Source organism: Chlorocebus sabaeus, chromosome 1 (assembly GCF_047675955.1).
Source record: "Chlorocebus sabaeus isolate Y175 chromosome 1, mChlSab1.0.hap1, whole genome shotgun sequence".
NCBI lineage: Eukaryota > Metazoa > Chordata > Mammalia > Primates > Cercopithecidae > Chlorocebus > Chlorocebus sabaeus.
This window is the reverse complement of record NC_132904.1, coordinates 11,646,142-11,665,038: the sequence shown is the minus strand read 5'-3', so window position 1 is coordinate 11,665,038 and position 18,897 is coordinate 11,646,142. Positions and strand designations below refer to the sequence as shown.

The 18,897-nt window shown below is 46.5% G+C and overlaps 1 protein-coding gene across 1 annotated transcript; it reads left to right on the top strand.

Annotated features, from left to right (window-relative positions):
- The first annotated feature begins 5,121 nt into the window (after window positions 1-5,121).
- Window positions 5,122-8,492, top strand: LOC103234130 (secretoglobin family 1D member 1). Its single transcript, XM_007995713.2, has 3 exons — window positions 5,122-5,245; window positions 6,983-7,170; window positions 8,352-8,492. Exons 1-3 carry the CDS (start codon window positions 5,191-5,193, stop codon window positions 8,379-8,381), a joined length of 273 nt encoding a protein of 90 aa, XP_007993904.1. The 5' UTR covers window positions 5,122-5,190; the 3' UTR covers window positions 8,382-8,492.
- Window positions 8,493-18,897: the final 10,405 nt, after the last annotated feature.

Sequence of the window (18,897 nt, the reverse complement as noted above, 5' to 3'; positions counted from 1 at the left end):
TTCGGTCTTTTTACATAATCCCGTATTTCTTAGAGGTTTTGCTCATTCTTTTTTATTCCTTTTTCTTTATTTTTGTCTGACTTTATTTTTGTCTGAGTTGAAGAATCATTCTTTGAGATCTGAGATTCTTTCCTCAGTTTGGTGTATTCTGTTGTTAATACTTCCAATTGTAATACACAATTTTTGTAGTGAGTTTTTCAGCTCTATCAGATCAGTTTGGTTCTTTCTTAAAAATGACTATTTTGTCTTTCAGCTCTTGTATCATTTTATTGGATTCCTTAGATTCCTTGAATTGGGTTTTGGCATTCTCCTGAATGTCATTGATCTTTGTTCCCATCCAGATTCTGAATTCTATGTCTGTCATTTCAGCCATTTGAGCTGATTAAGAACCATTGCTGGGGAACTAGTGTGGTCATTTGGAAGTAAGATGACACTCGGCTTTTTGAGTTGCCAGAGTTTTGTGCTGATTCTTTCTCATCTGTGTGTAGTGATGCTCTTTTAATCTTTGAAGTTGCTGTCCCTTAGATGGGCCTCAGCCTCCCGAGTAACTGGGACTACAGGCACGCACCACCATGCCCAGCTAATTTTTGTATTTTTATTAGAGATGAAGTTTCATCATGTTGGCCAGGATGGTCTCAATCTCTTGACCTTGTGATCTGTCTGCCTCGGCCTCCCAAAGTGCTGGGATTACAGGTGTGAGCCACCACACCCGGCCCGTTTTTTTTCTTTTATATTCTTTGATGCCCTTGAGGGTTTGACTGTGGTATCAGGTGGGTTCATTGACTGGCTTTGTTTCTGGAAGACTTCAGAAGGCCAAGGTTCAGTTCAGTTCAGCACTCCTGGGCTGCTTGCTCTAACCCTGGAGGCCTGGTTCCAGGCCCATGGCTTTGTTCTCTGGCCCCTTGAGGTTAAGCACCTGCTGTGCTGGTCAGGTGGAGGTGTTCCCAGGCTGCTGGCAACAACACTCTGCCAAAGCACTTCATCAGGGCAGTGGCAGCAGGGTCTGTGCTCATGTGCATGCATGCTGGCAGCTGTGGTGGCAAATCAATATTGAGAGTTTTTCTAGTGGATTGTCTTAGATTTCCCTGATAGTTGAATAACTATCTATAAATAATGACCAATTTATGTTCATGGATTTATCTTTTAATATGGATTTTGCCCTCTGTTTGAAGAGAATATTGTTGACATCATGTTTCTCTCCATACAATTTTTTATTTTAAATTGACAAATAATTGTGTGTGTATATATATTATATATAAAATATTTGCATATATAGCGTTTATTTAGCACTACGTTAGATATATAGATAGATAAATATTTAGATATATATAAATATATAAATATTTGCATTTATATAGCACTATATTACAGTGCTAATATAATATATATAATATATATATTTTTTAGATACATAATTTTTTTTTTGAGACAGAGTCTCACTCTGTCATCCAGGCTGGAGTGCAGTGGCATGATCTTGGCTCACTGCAATCTCCGCCTCCCAGGTCCAAGCCATTCTCTCGCCTCAGCCTCCCAAACAGCTGGGATTACAGACACTCAGCACCAAACCTGGTTGATTTTTGTATTTTTAGTAGAGACAAGTTTTTGCCATGTTGGTCAGGCTGGTCTCAAACTCCTGACCTCAGGTAATCTGCCCAGCTCAGTCTCCCAAAGTGCTGGGATTGTAGGCATGAGCCACTGCACCTGACCTAAAATTGTGTATTTTTATGGCACACAATATGATGTTTTGATGTATGTTTACAATGCATATATCAAATACAATCAAATTAACACATCCCTCGCTTCACATACTTATTTTTGCATTAAAAACGTTTATTTTATTTTATTTCACATTTTTAGAGACAAGTTCTTGCTCTGTTGCCTGGGCTAGAGTGCAGTGGCATAATCAGGGCTCACTGTAGCCTGAAACTCCTGGGGTCATGCAATCCTCCCACCTCAGCCTCTTGAGTACTGTGAATACAGGCACCCACCACCATGCCTGGCTAATTTTTAAAATTGTTTGTAGAGACAAGGTCTTGTGTGTTGCCCAGGCTGGTCTCAAACTCCTGGCCTCAAATGATCCACCTGCCTTGACCTCCCAAAGTGCTGGGATTACAGGTATAAGCCACCGCACCCAGCCAAGATGGGAAGATTTTAAGCCAACCAGGGAAGGAGTAGAGCAGTCATAAAAAGTACCACCTGTGAAAACTAAAAAAAACCCTGAGCAGGTGTTAAGAGCTACATGAATGATAAAAGTATGTGGGCAGCAATCCTCTTTCAGATATACACATCCCTCCTAATGGAATATACAGATGAAGGCCAAGCCCACGTCAGGACAAGTTCTGTTCAACAGATGTGGAAAATTCCTCACCCATTTGTCATCTGTGAGAACCTAAATTCCTGTCCCTGGTTCTGTGGTCTCAGAGACCATGAGCTGGGTTTCCTCAATTTATTTTAGATAGTGGGGGTGTATCTAGGTTTCCTTAGACAGCTGTGTGTCACTTAGTGACGGGGACACATTCTGAGAAATGCGTAGGCAATTGTCATTGTGTGAACATCATAGAGTGCAGTTATACAAACCTAGATGGCATAGCCTACTACACATCTCAGCTATTAAGAGGTAAGCCTATTGCTTCTGGGCCACAAACCTGTACAGCATGTTACTGTTCTGAACACTGTAGGCAGTTGTAATACCAAGACAAGTATTTGTGTATCTAAGCATATCAAAACAGAAAAGGTGCAGTAAAAATACAGTATTATAATTTTAGGGGACCCCTGTCGTATGTGGGGTCTGATGTTAACTAATATGTCCTTATGTGGCCCATGACTTGTAGTTCTGAAAATCAGTGATTTTTTTTGAGGGTTGGTTGTGCTTTAAACTAGGAACTGGTAACAATCCATGACATGTATGACAGGTGGGACAAGATAATAGTAGTCAACATTTATTGAGAGTTTACTACATGTCAGACCTTGTTAATTTTTTTTTTTTTTTGAGACAGAGTTTTGCTCTTGTTGCCCAGGCTGGAGTGCAATGGTGCCATCTCAGTGCACCACAACTCCGCCTCCCAGGTTCAAGTGATTCTCCTGCCTCAGCCTCCTAAGTAGCTGGGACTATAGGCACACGCCACCACACCCAGCTAATTTTTTGTATTTTTAGTAGAGACAGGGTTTCGTCATGTTAGCCAGGCTGGTCTCAAACTCCTGACCTCAGGTGACCCACCCGCCTCAGCCTCCCAAAGTGCTGGAATCATAGGTGTGAGCCACTGTGCCTGGCCAGACCTTGGTAAATTTTATACACACACACATATACACACACACACTCATTTGAACATCTATCAACCCAATGATGTAGGCACCATTGTAAAGCTACTTTTACAAATGATAAAACTGAGTTTACATAAACTGAGTAATTTTCGTACAGTTCAATAGCCCATAGACATGGATCTGAACCCTCCTAGCCATGGGCTTCGCCGCTGGACCTTCCCACTCCTTAGCGTTGGAGGCAGAGGTGGCATCAGGGCTTCCCCACCATTTTGGGTGATGGAAGTGAGAGCCATTGTCGCCTCAGCTGGGACTCAGCCAGACCTGCCAAGGTGTCTCTGATGACACAGACCATAAGGTCCCCTTCCTTTATAAAGGTCTTTCTGGGTGGTTCTCAGCCCTGCTGCCCATCAGACCCACCAGAGCAGTTTAAACAGAAGAGGAATGGGACCTCGCCCTAGAACTACTGAATCAGAATCCTCAGAAAGGGAAAACTGGAGGGGGCGGGTCAGTATATTTTAAGAGCCCCAAGTGATTTGATTGCACAGCTAAGAATGGAAAACTCTGTCCTGGGCTGTGACTCTTCTCAAATGTGTGTTCACTTAAGAGACACATTTCTGGTGATTTCCTACTCACCAAATGGTGGCACTGCAGTGGAAGGGCAGTGCCAGGGGCTGGTGCTGGACTCATGACATGTACTCACCCCAGTGAGTACTCTGGCACCTGGACACTCACCTGGAGCACAGAGCCGAGTTCCTGCAGGGCTGCCCTCCTGTGCTCCGCCCCACTCGGGATGCAGGGAGGCATGGGGACGTGACACTGATGGATGGCAGCAGCCCTGGCTAGGAAGGGAGGGCTGGAAGCCAGAAGGGTGTCTATTGCCTTTGCTGGGGGTGGCCTTCGCTTTCCAACAATGAGATGGCCCAGGCAGCAGAGCTAGGTTAGAAGTGGAACACTTGAGCCCAGGGGTTAGAGGGAAGTGACCACCCACCCCGTTCATCCGTCTCTTCCTTTCCATTATCGTCCCTGCCTAGAAGTGAAGACCAGTATCTCTGATGCCTGTTTGCCTCCAGACACCCCAGAAGCTCCTTGGATAAAAAGAATTGGGCAATTTAATCATCACATCAGCCCTGTGAGGAGATATGGGTGGCTAGAGGTCACGGGAGGCTTGCTTTCAGTAGACAGAAAATTTGAACCTGGGCTATGTTGACGACGCCACCCATAAACAAAGACACAGATCTTGGAGTGAGACAGGGTAGAGGACGGGGGAGCGGTTGTTTTCCCCATGGAAATCCTCCAGAGGTGGAGTGTATTCAGCTACGTTTTAGGTACCTATGTGGTAAAGATGGTGGTGATGGAAGGGGCCGAGTGGGAGGACAGGTCTGGTTCAGACCTGATCTGTGTGCAGCTGAAACACGTGTGGCTGATTGTCAGACATGCAGTGGAGGTCAACGTGGGGTCTCTCCCATGCCTGCTGTCCTACAACCAAACCGCAGCCCCTAGCTTCCTGTACCCCGGTTTCTGTCCTCCTGAAGTGAGAACTCACCTTTACCCTCGCACTGACATAAAGAACAGAGAGATAATCCTCAAAAGCCCAAAAGCAAACTGAGGTTCCAGGGAACATAGCCAGAGGCACCTGGACACTCACCTGGAGCACAGAGCCGAGTTCCTGCAGGGCTGCCCTCCTGTGCTCCGCCCCACTCGGGATGCAGGGAGGCATGGGGACGTGACACTGATGGATGGCAGCAGCCCTGGCTAGGAAGGGAGGGCTGGAAGCCAGGCCTCATCACCTGCCAGATGCCCACGTGGGCAGGACCATCCAGGCTCCTTAGGTACAAATAGCCCTGGGCTCCACGGCTCCACAGGTTCCTGGGGTTGAGTCTAAATCACTCTTCATTGGTTAAAGCTGAGCTCACAGCAGAATAAGCCACCATGAGGCTGTTGGTGTGTCTCGTGCTGCTCACGCTGGCCCTTTGCTGCTACCGGGGTGAGTACATCAGTCATGAGTCCAGCACCAGCCCCTGGAACACAGCCTTCTCTGAGCACGAGGTCACCTATTCGGGTTAACGTTGGGGTCTGGAACAAACCAAAATTCCAAACCTTATCCTGTGCTTGTTGAAGGAACTGCTCGTAAAGCTCAGACCTCATTTCATCAAATCCCCAGCACCTAGGAAGTTTTGCAGAAAATCAGTGCAGGCAAATGTTAGGAATCCTGCCTGAGCTTCACTCCTGGATGGGATCTGTGTCAGATGATGTAATATGAGGTCTGGGGTGACTCTGGGCTCAGCCACTTCTCAGCCCTTTCACTGTGGGCAAGATGCTCACCCTCCCCGCGCCTCCTCCTATCACGGGTGCTTAGAGCTTCTGCCGGGAGTGGCAACGGGAATGGAGTGGGATTATTGTGCCAAGGGTCTGGCTGTGGATGTGAAGCCGATCACTGTACCATCAGAGATTCTCCTCCCCAGACCTTTAGGTTCCAATTGAGCTCACAGCTTCTTACACTGTAAATTCAGACTCATAAAATGTTACATCTGGAAGGATCCTTGGAGAACTCTCAGTCCAAGAAGAGACGGTGCTCTCTAGTTCTCTCAATAGGAACACTGCAAATGAACTCTTAGAAGAAGCAGTACTCAATATATCTTCCAGGGTCCTACCAGTAATGGTGGTAGAAATACTACAATGGTTAGCATCAGAACTTCTATTTTTCTAAAATGAATTCTGGCTGTTTTTTTCCACAGTTCATTTGGGTACTTTCCTTTCCCCTGTCAGGACCGATCCAGACTCTGATTTTTCTCTTTCCTCTTCCTTTCTGAACCTCCCCCTGTTTCCCTGTGACACCTCTGATCCTACCCTCTCCAAATTCTTCCCACAGTTGGAAGTCGCGTAGTCAGGGGTCATGTTGAGCCTGGTGGGGCACTTTCTGGATGCACGATGTTTGCAAAAGACTTAGGGGAATGGAGATTCCAGACCAAGCAAAATGATTACTCCAGGTCTTTCCAAAATTCCCAGTGGGAGCAGGAATGAGCCTCAGTTCCCTCCTATCATCCTCTCTAAATATTCTAGATGTTGCTGCAGAATATGGGCCAACTACAATTTCCTGTATAAGCTTCTAATGCGTGTTAAAACCGATTCACATTATTTTATTTTATATTCACATTATTTGATTTTGTTTTAATTTGTTTACCTTTTAGCTCTGTCTGTATTGGATCACATAAGCCTAAATCCCACAACTTATTCTCAAAACATCACCTTCATCATTTTAATAATTTTAACTTCTTCTTTTCCAGATTTACTCATTTCTCTAATTTCCGATAGGATTCTGACTCTACCATTCACTTCAAAATTTGATTACCCAAAACCTCCTCTTCACCAATGTCCAAGACTAATAAAGTGTCACTTAACTGGCAGAGAAAAGTGATTATTTTCAAATCTAGAAAACAGAACGTTGGCCATCCATCCAGAGAAGCTTTGGAAAGTCATGGGTGTGCTTAAGAAAAAACCAACAAAGACTGAATGAGTGATCAGGAAGTTCGTTTTCCAGTTCTAGCTCTTCCCTTTGCTGTGTGACCTCAAGGAAGTCACAGCCAACCATGTCTGACGTCATTGGCATAGTTATTAACCAGAAGCCTGAAAGCCTGGGGTTCCTGTCTGGTCTAACATCAGGGAGGCATGGGAGAAACACTGATTTCCTTACATAAATTATATTTTTATTCTTTTGCTCCAGCAAATGCAGTGGTCTGCCAAGCTGTTGGTTCTGAAATCGCAGGCTTCTTATTAGCTGGAAAACCTGTGTTCAAATTCCAACTTGCCAAATTTAAGGCACCTCTGGAAGCTGTTGCAGCCAAGATGGAAGTGAAGAAATGCGTGGATCTGATGGCCTATGAGAAGAGAGTGCTAATTACAAAAACACTGGTAATTTCTGTCTCTTTCATGTGGCCAGGTCAGCGGCACAGTGTGAAGTGAGGTCAGCTTGCTGCTCTGTGAGGGACACAGGTGGTGGGGCACCTGCCTTGCTGGTCGCCATTTGAGAAGGTCTCCTGGGGCCACAGGGTGGGTGCTTCCATTTCACCTGCAGAACTCAGCTTAGCTGCGCACAGCCTCCTGCATGTTCCCCCTCCTCAGGTCACCTGCCTGGATGCCGTGTCCCCAGAGTGTGCTGAGGACATGGGGAGTGAGCCCGGGCCCAGGCAGGGGTGGTGAAGGGCTAAACATGACTACCTCTCCACCCGGGGACTTTCCTGAGGCCAAGCGGCCCTCACACTGTCACTGTGGAATGTACTGGGGGGTGTGGGAGCCTTGAACAGGGAGAGGAAGGCAGGGAGGGACCCAAAGCCAGGCCTCCTGCAGAGGCAGCGCTGGAGGGCTGGGCTTCTCTGCAGCTTCTGCAGAGCCAGGAAGGAGCTCCTCCCAGCTCCTCAGACTCCACGCTCTCCTCCTCATCCACGATGCTCTCCTGACCACGGCCGGTGGGCCAAGACCCTCACTACTCCACCTCCTGCAGTGCCATGGAAGCGGGATGTTGTCACTCTGTCTTTCTCAAGAAATCAGAGGTTTTCCAGGGGCCTCTCAGCCTGGCTGCCTCTGGGCTGCTGTCCTGAGGTTTAGCCGCAAATGCTCATGGAAGGTGCAGGCTCAGGACTGAGGGGTGCTCGGATCCCGAGGCCGAATTCCCACATGGGGAGGCTGGAGTCTCCTGGAAGCCAACCTTTCCAGAAGCCCTCTCAGCCCTACCAGCCTCTCAGCCCTGGGTCCCTCATTGCAGGAAACAGGAGACTTCAAGTCCTGGGACAGCCCAGACAATAACCTCTGGCTGCTCTGTCCACCCCTTCTTTCCCCCTCTGTGAAGACCCTGGGCCTCACACTTGGGTCCCCCAGGGCTATTGGCCTGGCAAGGAAAGGCTGCTCCCTCACCAGCAAGGGTGCTGTGAAGCCCCCAGGCCTAGGCCCTGGTTTCCCCCACACACTGGGTTCCTGCCTCTGCCCTTCCAATTGTCTTTGGGAGCAGAATTCCATCGACCACTTGGATGTTAACCTGTTGTCTCCAGGAGCCACATGACCAACCTCACCTTCTTTTCTTTCCTTTTCTATTTCAGGGAAAAATAGCAGAGAAATGTGATCGCTGAGATGTAAAAACTTTTTAATGCTAGTTTCCACCATCTTTCAATGATACCCTGATCGTCACTGCAGAATGTAAAGGTTTCAACGTCTTTCTCTAATAAATCACTTGCCCTGAACTTCTCCATTGGTCTTGTTATGATCCTGCAGTCTCAGGCCTTGAGCCCGGAGTGGTTTCCATAGGGGAGTGGCTTTTGGGCATGGCTAACAATCAACTCCAGAGAACCAGCATCCTGTTGTCAGTGGGGCCTGAGTCCAGGCATCCCAGAAGGAACTCTTTGGTCGGAATCATCCTGCATTCCTTACAGATTTTCCATCCTGCAGCCGTGAATGAAAACCATGGTAATGAGGACACAGGAATTACAGTGTTCCTGCTGGTCTTGTACTGAGGGAACCCCCAGCCTGCCTGAGTGTCCAGGCCCAGGGCTCCCACCTAGCAGGGACCCCAGTGGATGTCCCCTCAGACCCACAGTCAGCCTGCTTGGTGCCACCTCTGCACTGTGGTTTCTCTCCTCTGTCATGTCCAGTATACTTTCTTTTCCATTTACCACAATTTGAGGACATCTCCAGGTTTCAACCTGGATTTCACATTTGTTCACTCCCCACACTCAGAGGACTCCTCAGTGTCTGCATCACTCACCAGCACCTGAGGCGAATGTTTCCTTCCTGCCTCAAGCCACCCCAAGAGCTCCAGAGACCAGCACCCCTGCCAACTGGACAGCTCCAAGCGCACACTCCACAGTCCTTTCAGGAGCAGGACGTAAAACTGAGCACAGGGTCCGCCCCCAACCTGCTCTCCCTTCCATGAGCCCATCCAGGCTAATGCACCTACCCAGCAAGTCCACTGACCAGGACACAAGGAGATGCCACAGGTTCCTGGTTTGGTGTCCTGTGGCTGCTGGAATAAACCTCCGCAAACTTGGTGACTTAAAACAACTGATTCGGCTGGGTGCGGTGGCTCACACCTGTAATCCCAGCACTTTGGGAATCTGAGGCGGGCAGATCACAAGGTCAAGAGATTGAGGCCATCCTGGCCAACATGGTGAAACCATGTCTCTACTAAAAATACAAAAATTAGCTGGGCATGGTGACACAAGCCCATAGTCCCAGCTCCTCAGGAGGCTGAGGCAGGAGAATTACTTGAACCCGGGAGGCGGAGGTTGCAGTGAGCTGAGATCATGCTACGGCACTCCAGCCTGGCGACAGAGTGAGACTCTATCTCAAGAAAACAAAACAAAACAAAAACAAAACACCAACTGATTCTCTCGCACATCTGGGGGTGAGAAGTCCAACATTAGTGTCATGTTCAGGAGGTTGGAGGCAGGAGGGCTCCACTTGCGCTGGGGGCTCTCAGGGAGCGTGCACTAAGGGCTGCTTCTGGCTTCTGAGCTGCTGACTGTCCTGGTCCTGTGGCCACATCACTCCAACCTCTGCCTCCATGATACATTCTCATCTCCTTTTTCTACCAGGTTAACCCCCGCCCCCGACTTTTAATTACAAAATATAGGGTTGGGTTTAGGTACCACCAGAATATTCAAAATAATCCTCCCATCTTATGACCCTTAACTTTATCACATCTGCAAAGTGCTGTTTTTGGCTCATGTAATGGAACATTCACAGATTCCAGGGATTAGGGTATCTTTGGGGGAATGGGGGCAAGAATCAGCCAACCACAACTCCCCTCCCTCCTGCCCCCTAACAGTGCTCTACGTTCCACTCCCTCCACGGTCACAGCGTCACCTCTGGGAATCGCTCCATTCCCACCACACAGTCACATCACAGCCCGGTCCACATCCTTCCCAGCTCAGACTAAGTCCCTAAAATGTCTTGCAGCCTCTGAAAACCCTTCCTGTAATACACCCTCCTCATTCACACCAAAGTGAGCCCCCTAAAACTGAAATGTGATCCTATCCTCTGTTCAACAACCCTACATGACCAGAAGGCACTTGTTCTCAAGGGTTTTGAGTAAGGGACACAATACTGAAAACCCACCTTCATAAAATAGTGGTTATTTTTATACAGTGGAGAAAATAGTAGATGACAGTTATTGCTATCACTACTATTATTATTATTATTTGAGACAGAGTTTCACTCTTGTCGCCCAGGCTGGAGTGCAATGGCACGATTTCAGCTCACTGCAACTGCCGCCTCCCGGGTTCAAACAATTCTCCTGCCTCAGCCTCCCAAGTAGCTGGGATTACAGCCATGCACCACCACGCCCTAATTTTTTTTTTTTTTCTTTTTAGTAGAGACGGGGTTTCTCCATGTTGGTCACGCTGGTCTCAAACTCCCAACCTTAGGTGATCCGCCCACCTCGGCCTCCCAAACTGCTGGGATTACAGGCATGAGCCACTGTGCCCTGCCAATAATAGTTATTATTAGGTAAGCATTGATCTTAAGGGAAATTCGTATTTTTAATCACATCAGGAAATATGTACACTTAGAAAAAGAACCTAATGTGTGAAACTCATGACCAGTTCAGCCCTACTACACACTATGTGTGCGGGAAACAAGGATTCATGGATTCTTCCAGCACTCAGAGACACCTAGAAGGAACCACTGCCGGGAGAGCAAGTCCACACCCTTGTGTTGCACACAAGGACTTTCAAGGCCCTGCTCCTGCCAGCCCCTGTCCCTTCCTCTCCTTTCTCCCGGGAGGTCCATGCTCAGCCATAGTTGTTTATATCTCATTTCTTAGGCCTCAGTTGAGTCACACCCTTGTACCAGTGTATATGAGTTTCCCTTTCCCTCTATAGCCTTTTCTGCCTATGACATCTGACAACCCCATCTCTGGAATCCACTTCTCCTCCTCTGTAAAGCTTTCTTGGATACTCACACATTACATCAAATCTTTACACACACGTGCACTCACATGCATAGATATCTGGTTTTTTCTTAATTATACTTTAAGTTCTGGGATACATGGAAGAATGTGCAGGTTTGTTACATAGGTATACATGTGCCATGGTGGTTTGTTGCATCCATCAACCCGTCATCTACATTAGGTATTTCTCCTAATGTTATCTCTCCACTAGCCCCCCAACCCCTGACAGGCCCCGGTGTGTGATGTTCCCCTCCCTGTGTCCATGTGTTCTCATTGTTCAACTCCCAATTATGAGTGAGAAAGTGCTGTGTTTGGTTTTCTGTTCTTGTGTTAGTTTGCTGAGAAAGATGGTTTCCAGCTGCATCCATGGCCCTGCAAAGGACATGAACTCATCCTTTTTTATGGATGCATAGTATTCCATGGTGTATGTGTGCCACATTTTCTTTATCCAGTCTATCATTGATGGGTTTGTTCCATCAATGATACATTTGGGCTGGTTCCAAGTCTTTGCTATTGTGAATAGTGCCACAGTAAACATACATGTGCATGTGTCTTTATAGCAGAATGATTTATAATCCTGTGGGTATATACCCAGTAATGGAATTGCTGGGTCAAATGGTATTTCTAGTTCTAGATCCTTGAGAAATCACCACACTGTCTTCCATAATGTTTGAACTAATTTACACTCCCACCACCAGTGTAAAAGCATTCCTATTTTTCCATATCCTCTCCAGCATCTGTTGTTTCCTGACTTTTTAATGGTCACCATTCTAACTGGCGTGAGATGGTATCTCATTGTGATTTTGATTTGCATTTCTCTAATGACCAGTGATGACGAATTTTTTTCTTGTTTGTTGGCTGCATAAATATCTTCTTTTGAGAAGTGTCTGTTCATATCCTTTGCCCACTGTTTGATGTTTTTTTTTTCTTGTAAATTTGTTTAAGTTCCTTGTAGATTCTGGATATTAGCCCTTTGTCAGATAGATAGATTGCAAAAATTTGCCTGTTCACTCTGGTGGATATCCCTGTTTTATCATTGCTTTTCCTTCCTATGATACAGGATATATATCATAGCATTGTGATAAGAACACATTATATAAATACTAGAAAGCATTCAACAAATCTTAGCAATCTTTACTATAATGCTTACAATTAATATGTTTCTATTTATTGAGCACCCTAATATGCATTTTGCCAAAAGGCTTCCAAGTTCTGTGTGACTTAGTCCTCACTAGTTCCCAAGGTCTGAGATTGTTCCCACTAATGAACCTGAGAATGAAAAATGCTCTACCCAGTGCCTGTCAACCCTGGCTCTGTTTTAGAATTCACTGGGAAGCTGTCAGAAGCAATGTCCAGGCTCCACCTGGGGCGCATGTGTCTATTTGTGTGCAAATAGAGTCCATGCAGTCTCTGGCCTTGGACCTCCCATTCCTATAGGTGCAGGTATGCAGTGACCTGAGGAGGCAGTAGCTGGGACAGGAGTTCCCCGTGATACTCACAGGACTCCGGACATCACCCGGCTGTTACCTTGAGGCCTTTCCCTTAGCTACTTCCATAGCCTTTAAAGCCTGGGGGTTTCAAGGTGCTCACTCTAATCACATGAGGGTCACATATGGTAAAGTTTCCTTCCTGAGCTGCTGTTAAATGAGTGCGAAGGCTGGGCACAGTGGCTCACACTTGTAATCCCAGCACTTTGGGAGGCTGAGGCGGGCAGATCACGAGGTCAAGAGACCTATGAGACCAGCCTGGGCAACATAGTGAAAGCCCATTTCTACAAAAATTAGCCAGGTATGATGGCACATATCTATAGTACCAGCTATTGGGGAGGCTGAAGTGGGAGGATCACTTGAGCCCGGGATGCAGAAGTTGCAGTGAACCGAGATCATACCACTACACTCTAGTCAGGGTGACAGAGCAAGACTGCCTCAGAAAAAAAAAAAAGTCAACAAGGAAATAATAACAAAAAATTTCCCAGAAAAAAGTATGGTATTGAAAAATCCGTAGACATCCATCTGTTTTCCATACCAAAAAATATTTTGCTAACGTTCTGGAACATTGTCTTTAAGAAAAGGTCTTTTTTTTTCCCAGAAAAAAAACAGCGAGACACATACAGTGATGGGGAATAATAATGGAACCAACACAAGAACTGGTGGATGGTGGAGAACTACTAAAAAATCAGAGGATCATCAACTTCTAATTTTATACAAATATGAATCTGTAATCAGCCTACTCATTCAAACATAAAGACAAAATAAAGGCCCTCAAACATTTTATCACCAATAAACTTTTTCTCCAAAAGGTACTGGAGGACAGACCCCAGCAGAAAGAATTAGAACAAGAAAGGGAAAGACATGGGACTCGGTAAACAGCGATGAAAATAGGAGTTAGTGGATAAATCAACAGAACAGTAATAAAAGATTATTTGAAACATGGAAATCCTTCTGCAGAGAAAGAAGGTCTCAGGTCAATGCAGAATGGGGGAGGGTGATCCATTTTGTTGAAAGGATCAATAAATTTCCTTAAGGAATTAATTAGCAAGTTCAATGGGAAGACATCTTATAGAACTGAAGAAAGATACAATGTGTATCACTGAGATGAGATCTTATTATGCAAATTAAAAGCCTATAGAAATCCAAGGATATACAAACGAAAGCTTGTGGAAGAGGTGATGGCTGAGTTGGACCATGAAGCACCTAGAAGATGAGGATGACAGTCAGGGGAAGCAGGGCCTGGGCGAAGGCATAGACATGATGCTGACTCTGCCACCTGGAGGACAAAAGTGCCCACATTCCTGCTGGCACCTTGCCAGGCTGGGGCTATACTCCCTGTTTGCTGAGTCTGAGGCTCACGAGTGCTACTGGTCATTTGTCGAAAGAGCAAATGTGTGCAGTTATTTCTCTAGCACTTGGCAGTACTGACATCAAAGGTAAGTAATCCTTTTTCTGTGGGATCTGCCCTTTGCACTGTAGGAGGTTCAGCAGCACCCCGGCCTCTGCCCCCTGGGTGCTGATAGCACCCCCACCACCACCCAGCTGTGATAACCAAAACTGTCCAGACTGATGTCTTTGGGAATAGGGAGGAGATGGGAGTAGATGTGCCCTAGTTGACAATCACCACCCTACAGTGGAAAACTTTATGTCGGTTCTCCTATGTGACTCTTGCAGTGGCCCTAAGGTAGGTGTTCACAACTTTGGGGTCACTACAGTTACCAGCAAAATGAATGGGGCATTGAAAAGAAAAAAAAATTGCGAACTTAATGGAGGAGATGTTAGTGTGAATATCTAATGAACCAAATCAGTTGTTACATGGGTACAGGATTAAGCTTTTCACCACACATTACAGGGAAATGTCAAGTTAAGTAAAGTTCAGAGTTTTGGTTAAGGAGCCAAGGAGAATTAGCCAGGGGCTGACACCTGACCTCGGCTCTGCTTCCTAATCCCGCTCTATCTCCCAACTCATTGGATGAACCAAGGTCAGATCATATCGCGGTAATGGTCATTTTTTGAGAAAAGGAACACTGGGCTGGCGTGGTGGCTCACGCCTGTAATTCCAGCACTTTGGGAGGCCGATGTGGGTGGATCACTTGAGGTCAGGAGTTTGAGACTAGCCTGGCCAACATGGTGAAAACCCATCTCTACTAAAAATACAAAAATTAGCTGGCCATGGTGGTGCGCGCCTGTAGTCCCAGCTACTCGACTGAGGCGCGAGAATCGCTTGAATCCAGGAGGCAGAGGTTGCAGTGAGCTGAGATGGAGATTGAACCACTGAACTCCAGCCTGGGCGACAGAGTGAGACTCTGTCTCAAAAAAAAAAAAAAAAAAGGAACACTGAGGTGGTCCTGCCCCAAGGTGGCACTGCCTCCAACTACCTCCCCCTCCCCTTACCTGTCTCCTCCCACCCTGACCCCAAAGCCATCATCCAGGAAAGTACAACATTAGTGTTAGTGCCCAGGATGTCACCCAGATGTGTGGTTAGTGTTGTGTGTAATCCCTGCCTTTACTAAAGATTCAAACGTCGATGAGTGCCTCTTTCTAAATAGACCCGGTACTAAAACATGAGTGATATCGTCAGTGAACTCTTGTAAAGCACCACATTTTGACCCAGAAAATAAATTACAAAATTATTGATTAAGCACTTATTATATGATGTTGTCATACAGAGGCGGGACATGCAGAGGCCGTGTTCTCCAGGAGCATGAACAGAGAGGACAGGTCAGCGTCAGAGGATGTCAGTTCGGAGCTGCCCATGGAGAGCCACAGGTCCCTGGGAAGGGGGAGATCCAGGGAGTTGGAAGCGCCAGCAAAGAACACAAGGTGTGAGATGCTTTGATGTAGTTTCCAGAATGAATGAAGTGTTTCAACCCAGAGTGACTAAGGCAAGGGCAGTGGAGACCACAGGGAGCAAGGTAAAAGAGTTAAATTACTGTAAGGTAAAATTGCAAAGTAAATGTAAATTATTTCAATAATTTCTCAAGCAGAAAACTGTGAGTCTTGTGCAGAAATCCACACAAAGTTCCCACAGGGCAGCAGTGGGAGTCAAGATCACCAGGACCCACCTGAGCCGTGGTGTGTGGGTTTTTCAGGATCCAGCCAAGGAGGGAAAGTGTTGAGAGCAGCTTGTGGAGCCAGAACACCTGGCTTCATATCCTGTTTCTGCCACTTCCTAGCTGTGTCTCGAAAAGTTCTATGGAATCTCTGTGTCCCGTCTCCTGTAGCGGGGGTGAAATGATCTGCCCACTTCACAGAGTGGTGATCACACATCCAGTTTGCTCAGGACGGTCCTGGTTTACATTGTTATCATGGCATCCCACCCATTTCGGGTTCCCTTTCATTTCCAAAGTGCCCCTCATTTGCAATCAATAGTATGGTCACTCTGCTCATAGGATGACAACGGTGAGATTCAAAGGGGCTTACAACAGAGCCTGTCATTTAGGAACTGGTGCAGAATTGTTTTTCATTCATATTTTATTGAACATTTCCTGAAAGTTGCTAAACAATTAGATCTTAAGTGTTCTTATCACAAAAAAAAAAAGTATGTGAGGTGATGGTATGCAAATTAGCTTGAATTAATCATTTCAGAATGTGCATATATATCAAAACATATATTATAAACCATAAATATAAATAATTTTTAATTTGTCAATTTGCCTTAGTAAAGCTGGGTAAAAAATTTAAAAATGTATCTAAACATGTTAAATACATTGGAACTGGTTTCTGGGAAGATTAATATGGTAATACTAAGTAGAATATGCTTGGGTGAGAAGCTATTTGTAAATTATTTCAATAAAACTCTGAGGCCAGGTGTGGTAGTTCATGCCTGTAATCCCAGCACTTTGGGAGGCCAAGGTGGGCAGATCACTTGAGCCCAGGAGTTCGAGACCAGCCTGAGCAACATGGCGAAACTCTGTCTCTACCAAAAATACAAAACTTAGCTGGGCGTGGTGGTGTGCGCCTGTAATCCCAGCTACTGGAAAGGCTGAGGCAGGAGGATCGTTTGAACTCAGGAGGCAGACAGTGCAGTGAGCCAAGACGGCACCACTGTACTCCAGCCTGGGCGACAGAAAAAGACCCTGTTTCAAAAAAAAAAAAAAAAAATCAAAAAACCAAAAAAACTCTGAGGAAAGGGGAACACAGAAAAAAAAAAAAAAAAAAACACACATATAGATCAAAACACAGAACTTTGTTTTCAAACTTAAAACTTAAAAATTTTAGCCGGGAGCAGTGGCTCACGCCTGTAATCCCAGCATTTTCGGAGGCCGAGGCGGGCGGATCATGAGGTCAGGAGATCGAGACCATCCTGGCTAACACCGTGAAACCCCATCTCTACTAAAAATACAAAAAATTAGCCGGGTGTGGTGGCGGGCGCTTGTAGTCCCAGCTACTCGAAAGGCTGAGGCAGGAGAATGGTGTGAACCCAGGAGGAGGGGCTTGCAGCGAGCTGAGATTGCGCCATTGCACTCCAGCCTGGGCGACAGAGCAAGACTCTGTCTCAAAAAAAAAAAAAAAAAAAATTTAGCTTACATCTGAATAGTTACTCAAATATTTTAGAGAACGTCATGTGGACGCCGAGGTTTCAGTGGTGTCGAACAGTCCTAGCGGTCCTTGGAGTTTACCATAAATACGTTTTTTTATTACCAAAAATAATGGCTACCAGCTGACATTTGGATAACCTGGTTTGTGCCAAGCACTGTTCTCAGGACTTTCCACGTTTTACTTCACTTGTGACTCACAGCAATTCTATGACTGTTCCCATTTTAAAGGGAACACAGAGCATTAAGTCTCCTGTCCAATGGTGCAGTCAGCAAACGGAGGAGCTGGGATGTGAACACAAGTGGCGGTCAGGCTCTGAGTCCTCACTCACCACCCATCTGCCATCCAACCCTTACGAGAAAGGGCTGCAGAACCTGCAGAGACGGGACCCAGCAGTGCGGCACAGCAGCGCTCAGCAGAGCTGCAGCTTCCCAGGCACTCACTTCCGGGAGTCTTGGGAATGGTCAGCTGGGATGGGACTGCCCCATGGGATAAGGGATTTTATCCTTTCCTGACCTTTTAGTCATCTGACTCCTCTGGGAGTCACCTCCCCCATCTTCTGAATTTATCCACCTTTAACCTACCTGCTCCCTACCCACAGCCTCCCCTCACTCTCTGAGCCAGAGGACATTTCTCCCACTTCAGGGAAGGCACTGTCTCCCTCCTCTGGCCTTCCAGAGCCCTTCGTCCATCTCTCTCTGCACCTCTCCTTTCCCATCTGGGCTTATAGTCTCCTGTGTGTGTCTCCCCAGGCCTCTCAGAGGTACAAAGGGTCACAGTTCTCCTCTGACAATTGAGGGAGTGTGAAAAATGCGCCACTGTCGCGTGCATCTTGGGCATGTATGTAAGGGGAAGGGGGTTCTTCCTTGGTTGCCGTAGACTCCCCATGGAAGCTACAGCCTCTCCTTTCCTCAGCCCCATTTCAGAAAGAAGAGGCCAGAAAGCGTTTCTGATGTGTGTGGCCCCTTTAGAGGATTCACATTGTTCCCTTCACTCAATCCCAACCCCGTGTCACCAGATGTATTCACCCCCACACAGGGGAAGGTCAGTCTTTGCAAGCTTCTGACACATTTTGGGACACTGAGCTGGAATATGGGAGTGCTGGGGTGGACTGAACACTGAGCAACTCAGACTTGGAATCCCAGCATGAGGCTCGGGCCAACGCGAGGGAGGCGCCGGGTCTAGACGAGGTCTTGGTGACTTGAACAACAGGCGTATTGCCGCCAACCAAGATGGCTCCAAGAGGCCTTTCCTGAAGTTCTGTTCTGGGTAAGCAGGTGACTGACAGGGCAGGGCCATAAGGACTGGGGCACAAGGCAAAGCCCCCGTAAGTACTGGCCGAGGAGACAGTCTCACATTTCATGATCAAGGTCCTTCACTCCCCTTGGGAAATAAGGCCACCAACCAGGGTTAGCTGTGTACAGTGGTAAGTAAACAACACTTCTCCTTTCTGTCCTCCCCCAAATTAGGTTTGTTCTTGACCACTGAGGCTCCACCTGAATGGTGGAAAGAAACATGTCACAAGTAATCCAGAGAGTAAACAATGCATTCACAGGGAATTAAGAATGGATTCATCCTTCTGGCTGTTTCATCTACTTCTTTTTTTTTTTTTTTTTTTTTTTTTTTTTTTTTTACCTGAGCCAACTATGTTTTTCCTGTTCCTATGACCTT